We start from the raw sequence: 25,470 nt of genomic DNA, 5'->3' as shown, positions 1-25,470 counted from the left end.
CACAGTGGGACTGTGAGGAAGGAGAGTCTGCCTGTAGGAAAACAGAAGCAAATCTTTACATTAAAATAGACAAGTCCAGAACTTAACTATGTTAACTATGATAGTATGTCCACTATAGATATCAAATGGATAAAAGCTGGTAATGATTCTAAAAGAAAAAAACAGCATTGACCTTTTTCCTACCTAGCCCAGACCTCATTCACTTTGTGCACTATAAAGAGTGAGGCATTTTATCATTATCAAATGCTGCATCAAAATAGATGATTTTTCCCCCCACATGTTTTTCCACTATAAAAGACATCTATGTTTTTATGGACAAGCTTTAAAAAGATGTCATTTTGGTTTTTAACACATACAAACAGTTATCAAAATCTGAAATAAAAATGCTGCTGTGGCTCAGACCTTGGCCTGCTAATCTGCGTGCACAATTCTTCTGGCCCACGCAGACACAGAGGCACGTGGAGCTTCTTCCTTCTGGCCCCTCAGTCCAAACTCAGGCCCTGTGTGGGAGAGGCTGTCACGCATGAACTGCCCCAGGGTGGCTAACGAGCTGGCGGCTGGGTGCCCTAGTGCTAACAATGCAGGGTAAGGTTGGCTTGCTTAGCATGGAATCCAACAGATGGCTGAGCTGCATGATGATCCCTTTCAAAAGGCTTCATGGGAGTCTCTCCTTTTGCAGAGCATGAAATGAAAGTGTGCGTTCTTTTTTTAAATTAAAGAATTGATCATCCACAGGCTTCATGATAAGCTAGCCCAGGCTAAGTTTTAATAGCTGTGTAGCTATTCAAGTTTAATGCCTGATTATCTTGTCTTGCCATTATTATAGATCTGGTTTTGTGTTTAGGACCATAAAGCTCAGGAAGGGTTCAGAATACCATCCTTAAATGTGTCTACACTATGAGCAAAACTAGGAAAGAAAAAAAGAGGATGGAATTTCCAATGTCCTTTCAAATCAACTAAATCAAGTCAAGAAAATTTCACACAAGTTTTCTGCTGCCATTAGAAATTGTGATTTTCAAAAGTGAATATTAATGAGTATTTGTTCTGCTGGGGAGGCTCTGCCCCACTTTTTGCTAAATATTTACTTAAATAAAGGTCTTCTGACCCCTTTGTTCAAGTATGATTTTGTTTAGGTTACTTTTAAAGGAGACTGCATCATGAACCCAATTTAAGAGATTGTTTGGATTGAATTGGCCCAGTGAATATTTTGCCCTGCACTGTTATGTCATGCTGGGTTCTAGGAAGTGAACGAAAGTTTGACACTGGCACTGGAGTAACCCTCGTCACTCCCAATACTCTGCAGGCTGCTGTGGTCATCAATGTCACTGATGCTGGTGGTACTGATATTGTCCACTTCTCCATGGGAGAACTCTGTGCTTTCAACATCCACTTCAATCTCCTCTGCCAAAGGGGAAAAAGAGAACGTTAGTAATCTAGTTTACGGGCACTTTAAAAAACCAACAGAGGAAAAGTGATTACTTTTTATAGTATAAAATAATTGCTAAACAAGTTTATTATGAGTGATGTCTGGAGAACAGAAGGAACCAAAGGTGAAGAGACATGGATATATTTTACAAAAGGGAATGTCTGGTATACAGTGGTGGTCTCAATTTAGGCAGCAAGTTTACTAAAGCCTTTGACGCCAGTCTGTCTGGACCTCCCACCAAAAGCACTTGGCCTATTTGGGAATTAGTGCTTAATATTAAAAGATCCCAACCCCAAATGGTTTAACAACATCTGTTTTGCATTAAACTAGAAACTAATTCTCAGTCTGTTTATTAATCAGAGTTGCTTTAAGGGGGGTGGAGGGCAGGAGAGCATAAACTTAATATAGACAAACTAGAAAATTTATCCGCGCAGGCCTTGGTAGTATCATTCTACCAACAGTGCTTCAGACTTCAAAGATTCATCATAAAGATATTTTACTATTCAGTAACCAAAATAAGCCTGTCATTATAAAGCAGACTATGGGATTTGTCTTCCAATTTAATTTTCTTGCGTTAAATATAGCTTGAAATGAAAGTCTGATGCTTAAAGTTTCTGGATTATAGTGAGTTCTATAAGTAAAGATTATAGTAAAGGCATAATAGTGGTGGTATTTAACTTCAAAAATCAAATTTGATGGGAAAAAGTCTAAATACATTATTACCCAGCTGCCGGTAGATATCTCAATTGTTAAGTACTACATAAAAAGCAATACACATTTTAAAAAATAAAAGGCAGTTGAAAACTGTTTTCTCCCATAATAGCTAGAATGAACCCAAGGTTCTTCAGTGCCCTTAAACTCAAAGCCTAATGCTTCACATTTGGCACTGACTTGAAGGGTTCACACTGATCACAATTGCTTTAGGAAAAGTGGATTCTTGCTGAGCCCAAGAAGACAAGAGTTAAGTTAGTTCAAAGAGTATAATTTTCAAAAGGCTTGTTGCTTCAAAAGTTTTAGAGATCTGTTTTTAAAATGCAGGCAGCTGTCCAAACAAGCTGTCCAAATAATCCTATGAATTCATAACTATTTGTTTCATACCCACAATGCTTCACAGGCTATTTAGTGCTTCCTAGTATCACAGAACATGCATTCAACCTCCAATTGGGAAATAAAATGAAGACACACTATCTAACAAAGCACGCTGAACTCAAAACAAAGTAAAATGAGACATGCTCTAGCCAAATGGAATAGAGATTGTTACTAAAAGTTCCCGGGAAAGAGGGCTGTCAGATAAGAACAAGAATAATATAGATCAGGCAACTAATATACTGGGAGTACTAAAAAAATGATAACTATGATGATGAAGATACAACCTCTAAATTTGGAAGAGGGTAGGTACAAGGAGGAGATAACATCAGGAAGTTAAAGCATGAAGACCTGACAGATCACAGTGTGTAAGCACTAGAAAAAAAAAGACTAGGATCAAGGTCTGCCTCCTAATTCAAGAGTATTTCTGCTAAACCTCACGGTCACTCATAAATGTAGCATGTCCTAGAGGTTCTTGCTGTTGCCCCTAGTAAATTTTTGTTCTTCAAAATTGAGTGCCACATAAAAAAGACTTTTACATAAGAAAAACAACAAACCTAAGGACTCCTAGTGTGTGTTTAAAGGGATTGAAAAAAAAAAACCAGTTTAAAAAGCTCCTACAGAATATAGGAAATTTGAGTATTAAAAAGAAAAATGACTACAATGGACTTAACACATTCAATACATGAAAACATGAGTTCATAACATAATAAATAAATAAAAATAGCAAAACAAAAAGCCCTATTACCTCTGGATGTTACCAAGGCACCAACTTATTCAGAAAATTGATATAAAACAAAAACATCCCATTTCCCCTATATGGACTTTATTTCAGAGTAACCATAAACTAAAGGAAATGTTCTTCTTTATAGAAGGAAAAGTTTAAACATCAGAAGAATGATAAAATTAGAAAATCAATATTTTGCAATATCCAATGAAATCAGGGCAATAATGACTGCTAAAACTATTAAGTGAAAGACTGAAACATTCACATAAAAGTATCAAAATGACAATATCTGAACCCACTAACCAATGCTTTCACTAGAGTGAGACAACTGGACACAATATTGATGCATCAAGAAGTGCACAGCACTACTTATGAAGTATTCTTGCCTCAAAAAAAAAAAAGGAACCTGAATTTAATCAACCCCACTAGATGTACCTACTAGATTACAGGAAATAAGAGGTACTGTTAAGTGACCCCATGAAGACAATCATCCAAATAAAAAATGTGGGAAATTCTATTAAAAAAACAGCCCATCCAGTTTCTATAATAAATAAATGGTACTGGGGGGAAAAAGTGGGGAAGGGAAATTTTTATAGATGAAAAGTATCTTAAAAGGCACAAACAAATGCTATGTGGACTTTGGGTTCTAATTCAAACATACCAAAGGTAAAATGCCATTTTTGAGAAATATCTATTATGGCATTGAATAAGAGCATCTGGTTTTATTAATTTTGGGGGATATTATAATAATATAATCTTATTTTTTAAAGTCCCATTTTTTAAAACATACATACTGAAGTATTTACAGAAAACATGATAATGTCCTCTGGGATTGATTTCAAACATTCAACAGAAAATGGTGAGGGTGAGAGTGCGGGTGACAGTGGGAGAACAGATGAAACGAGAATGACAGAATGTTGACAGCTGTTCAGACTGGATGTTAGGTGCAGAAAACGTTTCTCTAAGTCTAAAACTGCTTCAAAGTAGAAAATTAAAAATACATATATGATCAAGAAAGAAGTTCTGTAGTTCACATGGGCATTACTAGACAATGTTGTGATTGCCTAAAATCTAGAATATTACAATGTTGGCCAAAGAGTAAAAGGCAAAGGCAGTGCCTCCCAACCTATGTTCCCTAAATGCAGGTGGTGCAGGGGTTCTTAGTGTTTCACTAGGGGAGTAGCTTACCTCGCTCTGAGTCAGAGCGATCTGAAGAAATCGTTGATCCGATGCTGTCCATTCGTATTCGTTCCATCTCCTGAGGACCCTGCAGCTGTTCCAGTCGCCGCTTTAAAAATCTCTGTTCTCTTTCCAAGTTTTCTAGCTGGTGCTGGCTCTTCCTTTCAGCTTCTTCAAGTTTCTAAAATGATATTTAACTTTGTGTATAATCCAGTACAAACATTAAAACTGATTTTTAGCTAACATCTCAAAAGATTTCTTTGTTAGACATGAATGAATATACTATAAATACGTGTGTGTGTGTGTTAAAACACATAAGTACATCAAAAATTATTATTTCTTTACTTTTTTTTTTGGAGGGGGGGGTGTATAATGCATGCCACATTTAATAGAACAGTATGCAATTCTCAAAGTCTGTAAAGTTATCTCCACGAAAGAGAAACTGGCTCTGCAGTGTAGTTTGATGGAAAAATACTGAGAGAGAGAGTCAAATGAAGTCATCTCCACCAGAGGGCACAACTGCCTTCTTTCGGGGTATGACCAGACTTATTATTTTTCTAACTATTCCCAGCTCCTCCAACAGCCATGCTGTCAAAACAATTATTTTAATCAGGTTATGTTGCTTCTTCCCATCAGATTAGCTGATAGAATTTTAGATTTCTCTGGATTCAGTTATTAAGGAAGGCATGGTGAGCTAGTTGGTGTGTATGAAATAGGAATCACTGCTTCTAATAAAACCAAGACCAAGAGAATCATGTGCAAATATGAAAGGAAAGGTTCTCACCTTGATGTGTGCTTTGGCTTTGTTGAGCAAACCAAGTGTTGTGTGCCTGGTGCAGTCTGGTCCTAGTGGAATCAGAACTTTTAAGCGTTCTAAACATAGGCGCAGATGAGCTCGTCTGAGAAAGACAGAAAAGTCAAATAAGCACAGTCTGAATATTCTACTAGAAACATCCTAAAAGCTATTTTTAGACCAATAATAATTTGTACATTATTCACTCTATAACCATGTTACACCCCTATTCCCTATCTGCAAGTGCAGATATGCCTACTGATTTTCAACCTGCCATTTCTATTGTACTCTACAGCGACTGGCCACTTCAGATTATTATCCCCAATGGTAATCTCTGTCAGAGATTATTTCATTTTAGCCTGCCCCATAAACTATCTCAACTGCATTAATGTAATGTGGAAGTAGGAAAGCATACTAGGGCAACTGTATTTGATTCTGAATAGCTAAAACTGAAGGCTAAAATAGGGATTTTCAGCTAGGGTAACCCAAGGACGTATTAAAATGCTCATAGATTTCCATATCCTCCCTTCCACTTTATACACACACACACACACACACACACACACACACACACACAGCTGTCCTACAGTGTTATATATTATTATATATCATTGAACCATATAAAATTTCTGATATTCAACCATTTCTCAATTATAAAAACAACTTCATATGATCCAGCACAATAGAAACAGCAAAATCCTGTGACCGGCAAGGATAGGGTTAGGCAAAATATACAGCTCTGTGGTCAATTCTAATCACTGAAACCACAACCTGTAAAACAGTTCCTTGCTTCCTAATATCTAAGCATACCGCTCATTGGCTGTTTTTTAAAGATATCCTTTTTAAAGTATGTTTTTATTGATTTTTTTTTTTAGAGAGAGAGGAATGGAGAGGGATAGAGATATAGAAACATTGATGAGAGAACATCATCCATTGGCTGCCTCCTGCATGCTCCCTACTGGGGATCAAGCCCACAACCCGGGCATGTGCTATGACTGGGAATCAAACTGGCAACCTCTTGGTTCCTAGATCGATGCTTAATTGCTGAGCCACGCTGGCTAGGCACTCATTAGTTTTTCATTTTATTTCTGTCTCTCTCCCTCTTCTTTTACTACCCACCTGCAATTTTCTACATACGGGAAAAAGCCAGGTGAAAAATTCTTTACTAAAAGTCATTTGCATTCTTTAATCCACCTATCCCATGAGGGCAAATTATAGGAAATTTCTCCTGGAAATGCTAGCAACCAACCTTATGGATTTACCTTCCCTGTACCCTAAAGGAACTATGATCACCATGATGAGAGTTCTGGACACATATTTCCACACTAAAATAATACTAGTCCACATCTTTGGTCCTGTGTTACATAAGGCATAATGTAATTCAGCAGTTAATCATATATCTGGAAAGAAAATTCACAAATGTGTTCATGGTTTATCCCTATTCCTTAAAGAGCTATAATTGAACAACTGTCTCAACTGTACCAGGAACAAAATACATCTTCCATTTTCTACTCAAAGAAGGCCAAAAATGGTTTTATTAGCATACTCACCAAGCTATGCTTTATCTGTCTTAATGCACATGAAATAATTGTCAAGTGAAATTCCAAATGCTAGCAAATCCATAAGAGGGGTAGGCAAGCAAGGATGATTAAAGGTAGTAAGGTCAGAGAGTTGGTTGATGAATTGTCAAGAACCTTCCAATACCCACTAGCTCAGCTAAGAAAGTCTGTTAGTATTTCTATTCCAAATCTCTCTCCTGAGTTCAATAACTCAAATCTAATCAATTAGTTCCAGGCTGAAGCCTGGCATACTTGATGTGGATAAGATACCCCCCCCCCCAAATCAATGGATTCCCCTTAATGTGACTTAATAATTAAAAAATCACTCTCTCCCCAAATCACAGAGCCTTTAATAAAGTTTTCATTTTTAACTGGAAAACCTCATTGGCGAGGTCTTTTACATGATCCCAGAGTGCTCTTGCTGAGCAGACTAAAAAACAAAATCCACAGTAAAAAAAAAAAAAAAAAAAAAAAAAGCCTTTAAACTCTTCATTAGGATCATTATCACACAGGCCTAACAACTGCACACATGACATGACGTTGGAGAGACTGGTGGTTATTTTACTCATAACTAGAGGCTCCCAACAGGGAGCTCTGAATGAATCATGTAAATAAGTCTGCAAAGAAACTAACCAGTAAAGTTAACAATTATGTTGCCATAAAAATAACTTGCCAATTTTGTTTAAATTCCTTTAAACAAGAAATTCACTGTATATATAGGAAATACCTTGGAAATTCAGCGTACGTATTGGAAAAATAACTTCAGAATGATTCTTTACGTCAAAAGGAAAAATTGGGTGGGTCAATGTTCTATTTTATGGGACATAAGTAAAAGTCGTATTAAAATCTGGACAGAAATCAACTACTATAATATTAACATGTTTATGTTTTCTATCTCTTTAAATTATTCAGTTGTATATTTATTACATGACTTTTGTATAATCAGCAATAATCTGGACACTTGCTTGGGTGGAAGATGTAAAAAAAAAAACAAAAAAGAAAAAAAAGAATTGTAAACTTTTAAGAGTGTAAAATCTAGACTACAGAACAAAATATATTGCTTTGTTTCATTTGGTTCATAACAAGGTAAGTCATACAGATAGCAAGGGCAACAGAAACTGAATAAAAGGAGAGACTGTAATTGGAGAAGGTAGACTTATAAAAGGTTGAAACTTGACTTTGGACTTTAAGGATATTGAATTTGTCTATGAAAAAGCAGGGATTTTCAAGAGAATTAAAAGAGTAAAGGAAATAGTTTATATATTGAGATCAAATTGAATCCTAAAATTAAAAATACCTTAGTTTTTTTCATTCAAGGAAAAAAACTGAAGAAGAATTCTATTTTTAAAAAAGTATAAGCCAAGTTCAGTCTGGCAATCTACAATAGTGCAGTCACATCAGGAGATGGACAAGCCAAGGGAGTCAAGGTGTAAGTACTGCCTAATGAACAGGGAAGGCACACTGTCCTCTCAAATATTTGTTATTAGCCACTACTGACCATTCCTTCAGTCAAAAACATAATTACAAGTGCACTCTGAGATTCAGCTTACACCAAGAAAGCATGTCCTGAGATATCGTGTCTCATCAAGGCCAATGGTATCATTTTAAAAAAAAAATATATATATTTTATTGATTTTTTTCAGAGAGGAAGAGAGAGGATAGAGAAATAGAAACATGGATGAGAGAGAAACATCGATCAGCTGCGTCTTGCACACCCCCTACTGGGGATGTGCCCACAACCAAGGTACATTCCCTTGACTGGAAACGAACTTGGGACCCTTTAGTCCACATGCCGACGCTCTATCCACTGAGCCAAACTGGTCAGGGCGTGGTATCAATTTCTATGTTTCATAAATACAGTTCTCCAAAATAGATAATGGTGTAAAGGATGAGAGGCGAATCATGTCCTCTCTCTCCTGTGGGAAGAAGTGTATCTGTGGGAGCCAAATACCATTTCTTAGTTTTCGTATTTGTAACAATCAGGCATCTGGAGAGTAGAATGACAAAGGGTAAACAGCAGCTACAGGACAGCAGCCAACCAAGGGGGAGCCACACTTTTCAAAGCTGCCATCCCAATACTGCACACAAGTGTCCACATGTGCCTGCTGCAAGGCCACGTTTAGGTGCACACTTCTGAGAGCGATGAACACCTTGTGACTGTAAACTGCCTGGCACAATTCTTCCTCCCTTACAATGGTGCTGGGCTCCGCTCCACCCTTTCTCCCACAGTCTCCCTGCTGGTAACCAGATTGCAAGCTTAACCACCAACGACCTAGAAAGGCGTATCTTTTGATGCCATCTGGTCCTTTCTTTTCTTGCCTTCATTCTCATGTGACTGGTGGCTCAGGAGCCTCCTGTGTGTGCCTGACAAATCATGGGCTGTATGATACTGGAGGAAGAAAAGAGGACAAGAGACAGAAGAAAAAAAAAAAAAAGCTTGGTTTGATTTGAAAATCCTTACATACGGAGAAAAAAAAATTGCAAGTATCATAAAGATGATGTTTTTCACGTCCCCAGGGAGTGGAAGAGCTGACAGACAACAAGGATTCTTAACAGGTACAATCCTGCACCTTTAATCAAAGTAGGGTAAGAAGGCTGGGGAAAGTTAAGGCTTTTGTGCTGACTGTACTGATGAACACTAGGCTAGCAACCAATAGAAAAAAAATCCTGACAGTGTAAAATCTATGAAACTAGACTTGATCAAAACTGAGAAAGAAAAATTTAGCTCCCTGGTTAGCATTTACTTAACTTCTCCCAACACATGAAGGGCATAACAAAAATTAAATTAGGAAAGATTTTGGTTTCGTAGTTTTTATTATGCTATCCATGTGTTGTGGAAAGTTAAAGTAAATGCTAACCAGGGAGCACAGTTAGGATTAGACACTGCAGCAGGAAGTGCCCTATGAGAAAACTGAAGTTCCCTTGCTGAGAGGGAGGGGGTAAGACAACAGAGAGACATAAAAGTACTTTTATTTTCAAAGATGCTTTGAGGTCTATTTTAAAATGACATTTAAAAGCGGGTTTTACCCAGGGGAAGGGCAATTCTCAGTGCCTAACCCTGTTAGACAGAAGGTCCTATCAAAATTTACCCACACCTTCGAAAAGGGCAAGCCCCTTGTGGGGAAAGGAACAATCAGAGTCTGTCTGGCTCTTATTTTGGTAGATTGGGATCATTTTTCTCAGAAGGAACCAATTGCTGCATTTGATTTCAAGCCTTGCAAACTCTACTGCAAAACTGAAATATCACAGAATGCGAGGGGAAATGGTTTTGCTATTGAATGGCCCCTCCTAGTTAGCTGTGATATTTTGAAGCAGAGGTAGGTATCAACCGCAAGAAGCAAACAGTGTTGAAGGAGAAGAAAGAATTCCCTTTCAGGAAAAGAATGCAAGTTACCATCCAATGGTGTTTTTTGCAAGTTGCCTCTGGAACTCTAATCCCCCTGCCCAACAATAAGAAATTTAACAAGCCTGCCCAGCCTCACAAACCATCCACTGGCTGATGCCCTTGAAGGCACGGTCTTTCGTTGGAACTTCTCTTTCATCCCTCCACTATGGGGTACCAAGACTTTGCCAAGTAACTAAATAAAAATGGAAAACAAATCAAGTGATAGGGACAGTACTTGCATTTTCCTCTCTGCTGAGCGTTACGCAATGGGCTTTGAGTTCTCCCTCGAGCCACATTCTCCAAAGCTGCAGTGGCTTGTGGCCAGGTTTCCCAACTTGCTACACACTTTTGCACATGACATCAGCTAAATGCTTATCCTGCACATTTTATATTCCAACATTTCTCTAAAGTTTATTGTTGAGAATCTTGTGAAAAGTCTCCTAAACTTCAAAACAACTGCCTGCTTCCTTTTCTTATGAAAAAAATGACATTAAAAATGGATCCAGATAGCAAGCACACTCATGCTGCTCATGAATTTTATTTACAAAAACAAATATGATCATATTCTACAATGCAGCTTATTTTGTTTGTGAACTAAGAGAGCTTGGACAAGCGGTCCCCATAAAATGGCATGTGGTAATTATGTTTCACTTGCAACGTATATATTTTCTCCTTTGCAAAACATAAACGGACTATTAACTCCCAGGTATTAACTTGGTAAGTGGCATTTCCCTAGAGTTAGACTTGATTGTGGCATTATGGGGCTTGATGACAACAAAATAAAAACTCAGGAGACTATCTGGGACACTCTTCTCAGTTTTCAAAAACAGATGCTTTCATTAATATTCCTCTTAATTCAACTGGTATCTTGTAAAATAACGAGAGAGGAATATCAACAGGTGTTATAATGAAGTTTCAGATTATATAAATTATATATATACACACATATATACATATATGTGTATACATATGTGTGTATATATACACATGTGTGTGTGTGTGTGTGTGTGTGTGTGTGTATATATATATATATATATATATATATATATATATATATATAAACTTATTTCATAGTCACATTGTCCACCTAAGCACTAAAAGGACTCATTTATAATATATACAGATAAATAAAATCAGAAAAGCTGAGATATATGTTACTCATTCTTGGGAGACTTTTAAAAATCACCTTCTGCTAATAAAATCTAAGTAGTTCTTAAGTAGGGAGCCAGACAGTATTTAAAGCCAGAAAGTTAAATATAGTGTGCCTTCCAGAAGTCATAATTTTCCTCAAATATTTTGAAGAAAGTCACTATTTTATATAGAATCAAGCACAGACAATGCAAAGGATACTTTTAAGATGAACTACGTTCAAATTACTAGAGCACATTACTGTAGATCCCTATGCCAGTTCTGGATCTCTGCACCTCATTTCCGAGTCATGGCTGAGATTATGTCTTTCAAAGGTTTACAGAGGAAGAGTGGAGAAGAAAGGGGAGGTGGGGAGGAAAGAGGAGAAATTGTGAGCACTCAAATTAATGACAAAACAGTGACATATTCTTTCTCAAACTACACAGATCCCATGGAGGCTGACATTTATTCATTCTTTCCTTCTCAGATATATGAAGAAGATGAAGTGGCCACTCAGAGGCAATAACAAGGATCATCAGTAAACAATGAACTCCACCCTATTATGTCACTGAACTGGATGTAAAGATTTTTAAAAGATGCCAGTGGTAATCTTTATCCGTTTGAAGATGCTATAATTTACCCTTCTGTCTCCTACCTTTCCAGCTCCATTTCCCATCACTTTTTGAAAACCTCTTCCACAAACCAAATGTGCTTTCATATTTACTTATTTCTTTACCTGGAATGCCTTTCTCTCCACTGTCCAACTAGTGGGCATCTAACCCGTTTGTCAGCCCACAGTCCAACTATTGTTTGTCCCATAAGGCTTTCCTTGCCATACCCCTTTCTCAGGTAATTAATAATTGATTTTCATACCAATTACATATTTTAATTATCTTCTAGGTAAGACTGAATCCATTCTTTTAGTTATTTCAGGTCTTCAAATACCAACAGAAAATCGTACATATATGGATGAGGACAGTGGGGGGAGGTAAGGGCAGAGGGTGGGGTTGGGATAGGATAGAGGGTAGTTATGGGGCGGGGGGAAGGAGAAACAATTGTAATGATCTGAACAATAAAGATTTATTAAATTTTAAGAAAAACCAACAGAAAGACTGGCCCACTGTGGGGAGGGGGTATGTAACAATTCCCAGTGGATTTATCTAGGACTCTCTAGCTCCCCAAAGTTGAGGTAACAATACTGAAGCCTCTAAAGACTATAATCAGGCCAACATTCATTAGAGATCTGCTTATGGGTGCCAGAATTCTACACTGGGTTGTTTTGTGTGCAGCTGAGGTCACCACCAAAGATGACTACATGCAGAGTAACCAACAATCTCAACTTAACTCTTGATTAGAGTCAACATCTCTCATTTTATTTTTAAATTTTATTTTATTTTTCTCCAGCACCTTCTATCCTCTCTATGCCCTTTACCACTTCCACCCAAAAATTGCTCAATTGACGTCCACCCCCACAAACCACACTGTTGTACATGTGCACAAGTTCTTTTTTTTTTTTTTTTTTGCCCAGTTTCTCCCCACTCCCAACTCTCTAACTATGAATCTCGACATCTCTTTTAATAGTGAAGCATAGAGTTAAGATTTGCAGACACTACAACAGAGTGACTTACCAAAGGATTTATAGTGATGAGGACTAGGACAACAATGTCAAAGGAAATTCAAAAATAAAATTTTTTTAATTCAATTTTTTGGCACCAATTTCGACTTTTAGACTTTATTACCTACAGGCTTCCTAGTAAATAGAAAACATAACTGATATAAGTTTGGTCTCTGTTCCATATGTTATTCAATAAATAAAAAGTGATAAAAAAAAAAGTATAATAATAATAAGGCAATTACTAAGAAGAAAATAGAAAAGAAACAGCTAAGAAAACTCAGGTATGAAAGGGGAAAGTCTAAAAAGAAGTACTCCACAATGCCCAGGGGCGGAGGGAGGGGGAATTAAATGAATAGGTTTTATGCCATCTGGTAATATGAGAAATTAGTGTTTGCACAGTTTTACACGATCCCAGGATGGCTGATCAGATGAAGGCTACTACATAATACAGAACACATACACAAATACTTTTTTTTCACTGTCATGCTTTCATCTCTAAGACTTGGCTTTTGACAGCCTCAATTGAAGAAAAAAAAAAAATTTTTTTTAAATCTGGTTCCAAAGGCCTATATTCTTCACTGAAACTCCCACAAGGAACCCAATCTCCAAAGTAATTTAACAAAAATTGCTCACTGGACGTCCATTCTGAGCTAAATTTATATTCCTTGCATACATCTCATCCGCTCTATGTTGATGAGGATTTGCGTGTGTGTGGTTTTAAAAACAACAACAAACACACACACACACACACACACACACACACACACACACACACAAAATAACAACAAAAATGTATTCATTCACCATATTTCTTCTTTGGTCACACAAAAACTTTCTGTATTCCAAGTTCCAAAGTCTGGGAAATAGAGCTACATCACTGGGGAACACAGTGGCAATTTGTTCTAAATACAAAATAGCTTATTTTCCTTTGGCAACCCTCCAGGGGCTTGGGTGGAGGGAAAGGATACTCTTCTCTAAAGAGATCGGGAGAGATCATGCTCTGAACCTGGCCTACTGTCAAAACGTAGCCGTGGGTGGAAGAGACATTTTAAAAAATTAGTTACCTTTTGCATCAACTTGGAAACTGATTAGAGGCTTTTTTTTCCCTTTCCCATTATTAACTGTTTTTCTAATCTCCAGCCTTTTGTTGGTGTTCATCCCTCTTCTGGCAACCCCCATTGGCTGATTTAATGGCTCCAAGGGCTGAGACGTGCTGCTCTCCAAAAGAAAAAGCATTCTCACAGGGACTGGGAAGGCAATCAGCCATCTCAACAGTAGCTACTTGTTAATTTTCTATTTGAAACGCAGTGATGTCAATAGTATTGTCCCCTACCAGCCACCATGGGGTAAGGTACATTTTGAAATCAAAACAGACTTCCTTACGCGCTGGCAGGTCCGATCTGAGACACAGCGATAATGTTCTGTTAAGACACTGCCCTAGTTTCGTATGCAAAACGCACACGTTAACAAGCATTAGTCTGCTCGTCTCTAAAAGTCTATCTCTCACATGCTCGTTCTACTCCACGGCCCAGGGAAGTTATTTTGTCATATCAAATTATTGTCTAGAATGGCAGAGAGAAATGAAGAACTATTGCAACCGATCCCTCATAAAACGGGGAGCCTACACAGCACAAACAGCACACTCAAAGAATGCTTTGTAATGGGAATGTTCATGTAGAGGCATAAAATGAAAACAGCACAATGCCTTTAAAAAAAAATGACCCTGCTAATAAGATGATTAGCATAATAGTTCACTTTAAGGAGCGTGTATCTACTTAAAAGGAAAGACACATTTTATTAAGTGCAACAGGAACACTCTGGCCTAAGAATGAATGCATCCCTGGAAAAGGAATATTCACAATGTATACTGAGTATGAGCAACCTGAAATAAGGAACTAAATGATTAAAAGTGGTGACCATGCTTACCACTGGCAGACGGCAAATGGTTTGGCGTTGCTGGATATCTGCCAATTCAGTCAAGCCAGCCAGGGATTATTTTGAAAGTCCCATTTTAGCACAATTTCCCCAGAATTAAAATGCAGGGAGTTCTGTTTATTTATTTATTTATTTATTTATTTAGTTTTTGTTTTTTGGGGAGAGGGTAAATTTGGGGGTAGGAAAGGGTAACAGAGCAATTGTTGGCCCATCTGTAATTAACCCATTGGGCATTTGGAACCTCTGGAAAAAAATAAGATCCATAGAATTTTAAACATCATGGTTCTGACAGTGACAGGTAATTAACGTTTTGGGTTAGCTTCTTTATTTCAGAGTTACTTAACTCTTCTGATCTTTCTCTTTCATATAAACTGTATCACACTTCTCCTCTGAAGGCCCAACAGAAGAGTAGTTTCTGAGAGTTACTTTTGGAGGCAGCCTCACACAACACCTGGCATCAATCCTGAGCATGCTCTCCTCTGATAAAGCAAAAAAAAAATAAAAAAAAATTCCAGTATTGTATTTGGACACTGACAGATGAGCATTTTTTAGGCGGGTAGAAAGTGAACATGCCTTAAGAACTACTTTACTTTTTAAAACTCTTCAGAAAAGGAAAAGGTATTCAATGGAGGAACAACAACTACAACAGTCTCATAAAAGGCAAACTCTTTCCAGTAGAAAACTGGATTCAAATTATAACTGGGTTGCACCACTATTTTTTATTTTACTTGTTTCTATTTGTATTGCCTAAATTTTAGTTTGATTCTCCTCTGGATCAGTCCAGGAAAAAAATTAAATGAGAGAAGAATCAGAGGTCTAATATATATTTTGTGTAATTCCAGCCTCAACTCCATACCATTACTAGAGGCCCAACGCATGAAATTCGTGCATGCATAGGGTCCCGAGGCCTGGCCAGTGATCAGGGATGATCTATGGGACAACCAACAGTGTGATTAAGGGCCCTCCCCCCTTCCCCCTCCCACCCCCACCTCCACTGATACCTGCCTTGGCTGGCCTGGGGCCTGAGGGCTGGAGGCAGCTCCTGCATTGAGCGTCTGCCCCCTGGTGGTCAGTGCATGTCATAGTGACCTATCATTCCACAAGTAGTTTTGCCATTTGGTCAATTTGCATATTAGGCTTTTATTATATAGGATAGTTTTCTGTCCAAGAAGGACTGTTATACAAGTGCTATTACAGTTTGATTCCAGGAGAACGACCCTGAAAAATCTATATTGTCGTGTGGTTTTTGAGAAGAAGGAAAAGCTAGGTTGAGGGGACATGTTACCACAGCCAATCAAAATCCTGGCTGCTTATCAGGGCAAGTTGTAAGGCTCTCTCACCTAAGTATATTCCAACAACAGGAACACAAAGATGGGCACTCCAACCAAAAAGAAGGTGGTTGAGTTTGGAGGATAAATTTGCCCAACTTGGCTGCATTTCCTTTCAGATATTAGAGATGGTATAGTCCTAAAACATCTTCCAGGATTACCAACACCTCTAATCTCAGGAACAAAATATGAAGGACCCTTTAAAAATAAGACCCCATTGTAATAATATGAACAATAAAGATTTATTTTTTTAAAAAATAAATAATTAATAAAAATTAAAAATAAGACCCCAAATCCAGTCAGTATTTTTTTTTTTAAGCACACTAATATCCGGAACATTCAAGATAGCAAATATAGTTCCTATTTCCTTGTCACCTGACCCAGTCCATGCAGCAGTAAATTCTAACTGCTTAAGGGAGTTCTCAGAGCCCAGGATCACCAGATTTCTCTTTAGGAAAGCCTCCTCCATTACAAAAAATAGCAGTCTTGCAAAGTTGTTAGGCTCTATCTAATTTGTGTTATGTTTACAAATGTTTTAACTGCAAAGATGAAATTTCCAATTGAAAAAGAACGTTATGTAGAAGAGATTGGATTTTTTTTATAGTTATGCCAAATACAAGCTGTTCTATAATTTGTGAATCAGGCTGAAATAAAGTGAATCAAGATAGAAAAAAAAACAACATACAGATGCTATAATCCTAGAGAAAAAATGCCATAACTGGTCATACCAATGATTCAAATGCCAGAGTATGTTTTTTGTCAGTGACACCCACAGATGGGTCTGGGAAACTACAATGGTTGTCCTCCAGGACAATACATATATATTACAAAAATACTAGTGGCCTGGTGCACAAAATCCATGTACATTAAAAGGGGATTATATAGAGGAAATATTTTAATATTGCTATTTGCCCTTTCTCTAAATATAATAGAAGGGTAAAAGATGAAAGAAAATTAGTAAAATATATATGAAAATCTCCCTCCTGTCAGAGTCTGGGGTGCACTGCAGGACCCAGAGTCAAGTCTCTGCCCCACCCACGTGTGCCTTGAAATTGCACAAGACCGAGACCTGGCCAGTCCCATCCCAGTCAAGCCCCGCAAGGCGGGGGGGGGGGGGGCACATCCTCAGGTCCCTGGGCCCAGCCTCGGGCCCTCTTGCCCTCGGGTCTCCCAGCCAGGCCTCAGGTCCTCTGGCCCAGGCTTGAGGGCATGACAACCATTTGCATATTAGCCATTTATTATACAGGATACCCCCAACATATTTTGTAATATTTTATCACAAGTAAAAGTGCAAAGGGTGGGGAAGAGGACCGAGTTCGAGAAGGGGTCAAGTTGCACTTTAAAGGGAATAGTAAAACTGTTGCTAAAAGATGAATAATTCTTAACTATTGTTTATTCTTAACCACTGTTGCACCTGTACTAGCATCTAACCCCTCTGTACAAAAACACTCAAAGCTCTATAAAAAATATTGAGAAGCCCAGTGGTGTGCTCAGTGGTTGAGTGTCAACCTGTGAACTAGGAAGTCAGTCATAGTTCTAATCCTGGTCAGGGAACCTGCCAGGGTTGTGGGCTCAGTCCCTATTGTGGGGTGTACAGGAGGCAGCCAAATCAATGATTCTCTCTCACCATTGATGTTTCTATCTCTCTCTCCCTCTCCCTTCCTCTCTGAAATAAAAATATATTTTTTTTAAAAATGGAGAAATCTCTAATCAAGCTTCACTTCTTTAGAAAAATAAGGCCATTTTGCAAACTGAGGCTGCAAAGTGCAAACACATGCTTGAGCTCCGCTTTGCCAAGAAATCCTAGATACATGTAGAATACAGTTCTTTTTATTGTTTCCAGGAAGTTTCTCCATTGAGGACTACCAACTGAAAAAATATATTTTAAAATTAAAACACTAAACCAGAAAATGCCCTAACGCTAATGTTTAAAAATCCATTTTTTTAAATTTCATTCAAATAAATATTACTAAACTAAGCATTATTGACTACAATTTTAAAATAAAAAATAACTTTACTGTAGCAAATTCTTAAACATTTAGAAAATGACTGGCAAATGCCCATTATCTTTATCACAGGTAAATTAATCTATTTATCTATCTGCATGAAAATAAAATCCATGATCTCAAGAACAATGAAAAACTAATCACAAATATCTTTTCTTCTAAGCACAGCAGATCAAAATGTGTTAAACATATTTTCCCCTTTTTATTGAATTTATTGGGGGTAACAGTAGTTAACGAAATTATACAGGTTTCAGGTTGCACAACTTCACCACACATCATCTGTACACGGTATTGTATGCTCACACCCCGTCAAGTCTCTATTCATCACTATTTATCCTCCTGATACCCTCCTCCACCTTCCCGAACCCCCCTTCTCCCTGGCAATCACCACACTGTTGTCAGTGACTATGAGATTTTTTTTTCTTCTCAGTCTCATAATTTTAAAAAATTTCCAATAAAATGCTCAATAAAGCAAGAATGTTTTAATACACCATATTTGAAATACATTAAAGGAGTCACAGATAATTTCCTATTTAATAAATTATTATCTCTATTTTAATTACTCCACAGCTTTCAAAAGAGCTAAATTCATAACTGCTTTTTTTTAAACAAAGATAGATCACACACACACACACACACACACACACACACACATATATATTCGTACACACATGTACACATACTTATTTTTAAATTCTGGCATAATAAAAATGCCTCTGGATGAATACCTGTGAGCACCAATTAGCCATTTCAATACAATCTCTTTGGCTAGAAGCATTCATGGAAATTCCCAGCATTCTATGATGTTTTCCTAAAGCTATTGATTCTAAACTAAGAGAGATGTAAGCTTTCCAAAAGAGAATAAATATTCCTAAGGCTCCACCCAAGAGCAATCTTCAGCTGATTATGGAAACTTCCATGAAATAATCTGTTTTAATAATTATACAGGCTTTTAATGATGTCAAAGTAAACAGCTATCAAAATAAGCCAAGTTACCAAAAAATCAAAAGCAAAACAGGATGAACACAACTGCAGATAAAAATCACAGGTAAGAGTCCCTATGTCAAAAAGCACACTGAAATTTAATAAGATGCTAATATCAAGTAATAGAGATATGCAGACAAAACCAGATGACAACACGTAAAGGGCAAAACCTGTATAAATTCCAAACAGTTTGAGGAAATGCCTTCACAATTAAAAAGGATGTCACAGCTTTTATGGTACCGTATTTATAGTAAACTTTTAAGTCTTAATTGAGTTCCTTGGTTTGCTGTATAAATTCGAACACAGAAAGAAATGTACTTTCGTTTGTATAACCAGCACACTCAAAAGGCTTTTTCCTGTGGTACAACTCTAGTAGGATCCCATTATGAAGCACAATCGCCACATATTTCCTAAGTGGGTCATATTACCTAGAATATCCTATGGGGACAAACTGTTCTGAAGCAGGAGTGGAGAACAAAACTATTTTTCTTGGAAACGGAAGATATTTGCAGGATAGCAAATATCTCACTATGTGCTTTCCTAAAATATTTTCTATCTTGAAGTGTCTGGTCTCTCTCTCACACACACACACACACACACACACACACACACACACACTATAAAACAGAGCTATTTATTTGACGTGGCATTTAACTTCTTTCTCTCAATCTAACACAAGGTGCATAGCCTACTACAAATACCAAACTAACAAAAACGTTAATTATTAATTCACTAAGCACCTGTTATGTGCAAGACACCGTATCAGATACAAAGATGAACAAATTACAGTCCCTCCCCTCCACAGAAACTATAATAATGAAAGTGTAATATGCTAATTAGACTGGACAACTGAACAACCTTCTGAAAGTCATTCTGGATGAAGCTGTGGCGGTGGAGGCCAAAGCAGAAGTGGTTAGGAGCAATCAGGCAGGCAGGCAGGCGAGCAGTTAGGGGCAATCAGGCAGGCAGAGTGGTTAGGGGTAATCAGGCAGGCAGGCGAGTAGTTAGGGGTGATCAGAAAGGCAGGTAGAGTGGTTAGGGGTGATCAGGCAGGCAGGCAGAGAGGTTAGGGGCAATGAGGTAGGCAGGCAAGCAGTTAGGGGCGATCAGGCAGACAGGCAGGTGAGGTTAGGAGCCAGCGGTCCTGGATTGGGAGAGGGATGTCCGACTGACAGTTTAGTCTCGATCCCGGGGCCTAAACCAGCAGTTGGACATCCCCCAAGGTATCCTGGATTGTGAGAGGGTGCAGGCCAGGCTGAGGTTCCCTCCTCCCTCCCCTTCCATGCACTGGGCCTCTAGTATCCTATCTATTAGGGAATATACTAATTGACCTTCACATTGTTACAAAAGATGGTGGTGCCCACAGCCAATAAGGAGGGAATATGCTAATTGACTGCCCGCCCTCAAAAATGGTGGTGCCCACAGCCAATAAGGAGGGAATATGCTAATTGAATGCCCTGCCCTCAAAGATGGCGGTGTCCACAGCCACAAGATGGCAGCGCCCAGTCCCCTCAGCCCCCCGAGCTGCCCAGGGCCAGCCCAAGGTGCAGGGAAGCCTTGGATGGCAGCTGCCCAGCCACCAAGGGCAGCCTGAGGCTTGCACTGTCAGCAGTGGCAGCAACAGAGGTGTGATGGGGGCACTGCCTTCCTGATTGCCGGGTCACCTCCCACCTCAGAGGGCTCCTGGACTGTGAGAGGGGGTAGGCCGGGCTGAGGGACCCTCCTCCAGTGCATGAATTTTCATGCACCAGCCTCTAGTTCATAAAATAAGGATACTAGACTAGGTGACTTTCTAAGATCCTTTCTAGCTTTATTGTCTACGAAAATATATGGGTAGGATTGCCCACACATTATTGCCTTTTAAAAAACTTTTTAAGGTGACACATTCTTTTTTTTTTTCCCCTTTAGAATTATTTTATTAAATCATAAATGTACAACAGCTTCTTAACTCTACACACGCATTTAAATTTTTTTTAAAGGAAAAACGTTATATCTTATTACACCATGATCCTGGCTAATAGCTTTTCAAAACTTTGAGAAAAATCTTAAAAAAGGTTTAACATGTCACCTAAAACTTACAAATTTAACATTATCAAAGAAGGAATGCTTCTACACTCTTACAAAGACCACTAGAAATAAACACATTCTTACTACAAAAAACTCTAGCAATAAAATCAACATGATAGTGTCTCCTTGACTCTTGCTTCCTTTCCCATAGAAAGTTTATCAGTTTGACATGTATCTTTCCAGAACTTTTCCAATATATTTACATATACGAATATGGCATATTTTTTAACATAAATGAGATCATACTGGAAATACTATTTTGCAATTGGCTTTTTTCACTTAATATGTCTTGGAAATCTCTCCGCATATTCACATAAAGGTCTCTCTCATTCTTTTTATCTGCTCCAAATTTATGGATATAATATTTATTTAGCCATTCCCCTATTGGTAGGAATTCAGATTACTTCTAATTTTTGGTTATTATAAATACTTTTGTTATTCTTGTTCAAAAGAAGAGTGGGGAGAGAGGGGTTAAGGAATTTGAACCGAAAGTATAAAGATAGAAAATATAGGGGGGGGGGGGAACCTGGTGGAGGGGGGAAGAAATGAGGAACCTTTGTAATAATATGAACAATAAAGATTGATAATAAAAAAAAGAAGAAGAAAATATAGGGGGAGATGAATTTGAACAAGGAGTCTATATTTTCAGCAAAAGAGAAAACAGGAGTCGATAATATAGAGAAATATCTTTAGACCAGGAGCTAGGAGATGTGGGTTCAAAAACCAGATCTGAGTGGGACTGAGTACTTAAGATCTCAGGGTTTTCACAGACTAGAAGAGATCTTAATGATCATTCCAGTCTACCACCTAATTTTAGAGAAACTGAAGCCGAATCCTTAAACTAGTATGTGATACTGATAATGCCTAGCTTTGTGTCTTTGCCTCACACCCTATTGAAGGGATTTTTGAAAAAAGGAGGGGGGTGTATCTATAGTACTTTCAACAATAAAGGTAATTTTTTAAAAAAGTTTGAACAGTCTCTGTAATGAACATTATAGGAAAACAATAAGCAGAAGGCCTAAGATAGAAGTACCCAGAGAGGAACTGAAGGCCTGGGTCAGCGAGGGCAAGCTGGGTAAGCTCAGTGCCAATGCTGAAGGAAGTCTGCAGCAGTATGGGCTGCAGGGCGGGATGAGGAAGTGGGAGCTGCTGGGCACGCTCACCAAGCACTTCCAGGTCCGACCAGAGACTGTACGCACAGCCACCTTTCCACACTGCCGCTGGGCGGCCTGGCTTTGCTCTCAAGTTGAAAAACGTCTCTCCTGAGCCGGGAAGGGTCTGCCTCACAGAAGGAGGACTTTCCCTTATGAGACTCTCTGTTGCTGTGGAGACAGGATAGCACCTCCACTTTGCTGTATACTATTCTACTGTCTGAAAAAAGAGCCCCCATTTTGTACCATAAAGAAACGTTCATAGAACTATAAAACTTTTCATATAGGGAAGGAATTCAGGTCATCCAGGCCCCCTTCTTTTACAGCCAAGGAAAGCAAGAAGTGAGATAACTTAGATGACATCCACAGTCTACCAGTAGTAGAAATAAAAAGAGAAATTAAAATCTTCTGACTTCTGGTACAATTCTCACATCAATGTGTCACCTATCCCCAACGAAGTCATCAGTGTTGGCTTCTAGTAAGCTTTTCGACAATTTAGCTCTTAAAGCATGTAGAATATTAAAATCTACTTTTTTTCCCATTTGCTTTCCCCAAAATAACAATAATCATTTACTTATGAGTTAAGTGTAAACTTTCCTTGACTTAGAAGATATGAATATAAGCAATATGTTATGTGTTTGTCCTGGAGCTGAATTAATTATCTTCCAAGCAAATATTGCCTTCAAGAACTGGTTAGCAAATTACCATATTAGGAAATTCGATTCTCATTAATGAATCCTACCCTGGAGACTTGTGGTTATTCACTAGTAACACCCATGGGACTTCCAATTGGCATTATTTAATAGCATACATAGAAAAATATAAGAAAGTACAAAATAACTACCCTCTTCTCTGCAAAATCTAAAATATAGTAAAAGGATCAGAATCTCTTCATTTTTAAAAGATAAATAAATGTAAGATACTAAAGAAGTCACTCATTTAAAAAAAAAAGATTTCTTACTGATACTATATCTCTAGGCATGCCTGAATTGCCAAAATTTGCACCAAAATAGAAGTTTCTTAATCTGAAATGCTAGTTTAAGAAAAAGTATTTGCATTGCCTGTATTATTAAAATAATGTTTATCAAGAACATTTATATTGCAATAATTACTACGGTATATGCAGCAAAGGAATTTAGTAAACTAGCATACTGCCTTAAAATCTAGTAGAATTCTGCTCCTGTATAAAGGTATAGTCAGTTTTATGGATCAAACACTGTCCTCAAAGTTGCATATAAGATAAATTTTTTATACTGCATTATCTGAAATATATCAGGAAAATATAATTAAATTATTCCTTTTTTAAATTACCAATTCATAGTTTGAGGAAAAAGTGTTGTTGTTTTTTTGTTTGTTTGTTTGTTTGTTTTGGTGTGTGTGTGTTTTGTTGTTGCTGTTGTTAATACTCACCTAAGGATATTTTTCCACTTATTTTTATAGAGTAAAGGCAGGGGGAGAGACAGACAGAAACATTGATGTGAGAGAGACACATCGATTGGTTGCCTCCTGCACACTCCTTGCATTTGAGGTATATGCCCTTGACTAGAATCAAACCCAGGACCCTTCAGTCCGAGAGTCAACACTCTTAACAATTGAGCCAAACTGGCCAGGACAAGAAGTTATTTTCCTAAACAAGTTATAGCTACACTGAGATATAGACTCTGTAATCACTTGTATAAAAAAGCTACTACATACATCTTCCCTATCAGGTCCACCATGTGCATTATTTAAAGTCTGTTTTAATTATGTGTTTATTTCTAGAAGTTTCAAGTTATAATATTTCTGGGTTATTTTTAAGACTAATGATCTCATCTATTTTCATGTGTCAGTTGTAGAATTGATTTAAACTTTAGGAATTGGATAACTGAAGTTCTGAGAACACTGCGTTTCTAGAAGGCAATCCTTGTCTGAGTCAGCCTCTGTCACCTTGCTGGAAGTACAAAGCTGAGCCTTAATGAGCTATTTCTGACAAAGGTCAATATATAGACTGTGAATCTATCTAGACACTACTGCAATGACTTCATTGCACAGGCTGCATTTTAGATGTGTAATTTTATCCTGCTATGCTTCTTCTATTAACCATAAATTTTATCTCCAAAACCCACCCATTACTTCATCTCTATCTCATATAACATTCAATTCTTACTCTAACAGGTGCCTATCTCTGTACTCTAACAGCTATTTTTAGTTTGTCTCCAGTTTTCAGCATTCGTACCTATATAAAAATACAACTAAAATATTCATTTACTTGCATACAAAAATACATACACCAATTACATGTCTCTCTGACAAATGATATTACCCTGCATACTGTTTAATAATGTAATTTCTAAATTTATCTGGTTCCATAGCTTCATAATAGTCAAATTCTATTAAATAAGTGTCCTATACTTCCCAATGCTTAGCTACTTTTTTAGTGTTTTATAGTTACTCTTGAAAACTGAGTACTATAACTGGACTCATACTATATATTTTAAAAAGTACAGAGAATAAATTTCTCTTCCTTAATATTTTTACATAAGTTAAAAATAAGGGTGTCAGTTTCCCATCGTTAGACTATAAAAGAAAAGCAGCCATCATTTTTATATGCCAAATCAGAAGACCAGATCAGTAGCTATTTCCTGGTTTCTAGACAATGCTGTTTCTCCTTCCCTACAGAACTATACTTGTTAAATTTAGTTGTTCAAGATCTAATAAATACAGTCAAGTTATATTTTATTATACCTTAAGTGGAACTGATACAATTACCACATTCGTTCAATATATGGTCTTAATTTTGTTAGATTTTACTGTTAATTAATGGCTTTTTAAAAACCTTTAAGTATGTACCCTTTTTATATGCTACAGAGGCTCAATCTTTCCTCATTTCCAAGTAAATTACATTAGGTAGTGGCACCATATAATATATTGCAAACTTATCTGTGGTTAATTACATGTCTTACTTGTAAAATGTTGAATCATTTGTGCAGTGCCATCAGATGATAATGACATCAGCACCTTTTAAGGGCCGAAATGCAAGGTTAGTGGACTATTAGGACCCTCTCCCAATCAATGGTAGCTGGTATGATGAATGGATGGGCACAAAGTTGCTGAGCAACACT

General features: G+C 37.6%; 1 protein-coding gene across 2 annotated transcripts in view; it reads right to left on the bottom strand.

Moving 5' to 3' along the window:
* Window positions 1-711: 711 nt before the first annotated feature.
* Window positions 712-25,470, bottom strand: part of MXI1 (MAX interactor 1, dimerization protein) — a 66,386-nt gene continuing 41,627 nt past the window's right edge. For both annotated transcript variants that reach the window (XM_036438982.2, XM_036438983.2), the window contains exons 4-6: window positions 5,203-5,317; window positions 4,428-4,599; window positions 712-1,401 (exon numbers count right to left, since the gene is read on the bottom strand). In XM_036438982.2, the coding sequence (XP_036294875.1) occupies window positions 1,238-1,401; window positions 4,428-4,599; window positions 5,203-5,317 (451 nt within the window). In that variant the 3' untranslated portion in view covers window positions 712-1,237. The remainder of the gene's footprint in view (window positions 1,402-4,427; window positions 4,600-5,202; window positions 5,318-25,470) is intronic.

The sequence above is a fragment of the Pipistrellus kuhlii genome, unplaced genomic scaffold (genome assembly GCF_014108245.1).
Source record: "Pipistrellus kuhlii isolate mPipKuh1 unplaced genomic scaffold, mPipKuh1.p scaffold_m20_p_15, whole genome shotgun sequence".
NCBI classification, from domain to species: Eukaryota; Metazoa; Chordata; class Mammalia; order Chiroptera; family Vespertilionidae; genus Pipistrellus; species Pipistrellus kuhlii.
This window is presented reverse-complemented; position numbering and strand designations above follow the sequence as displayed.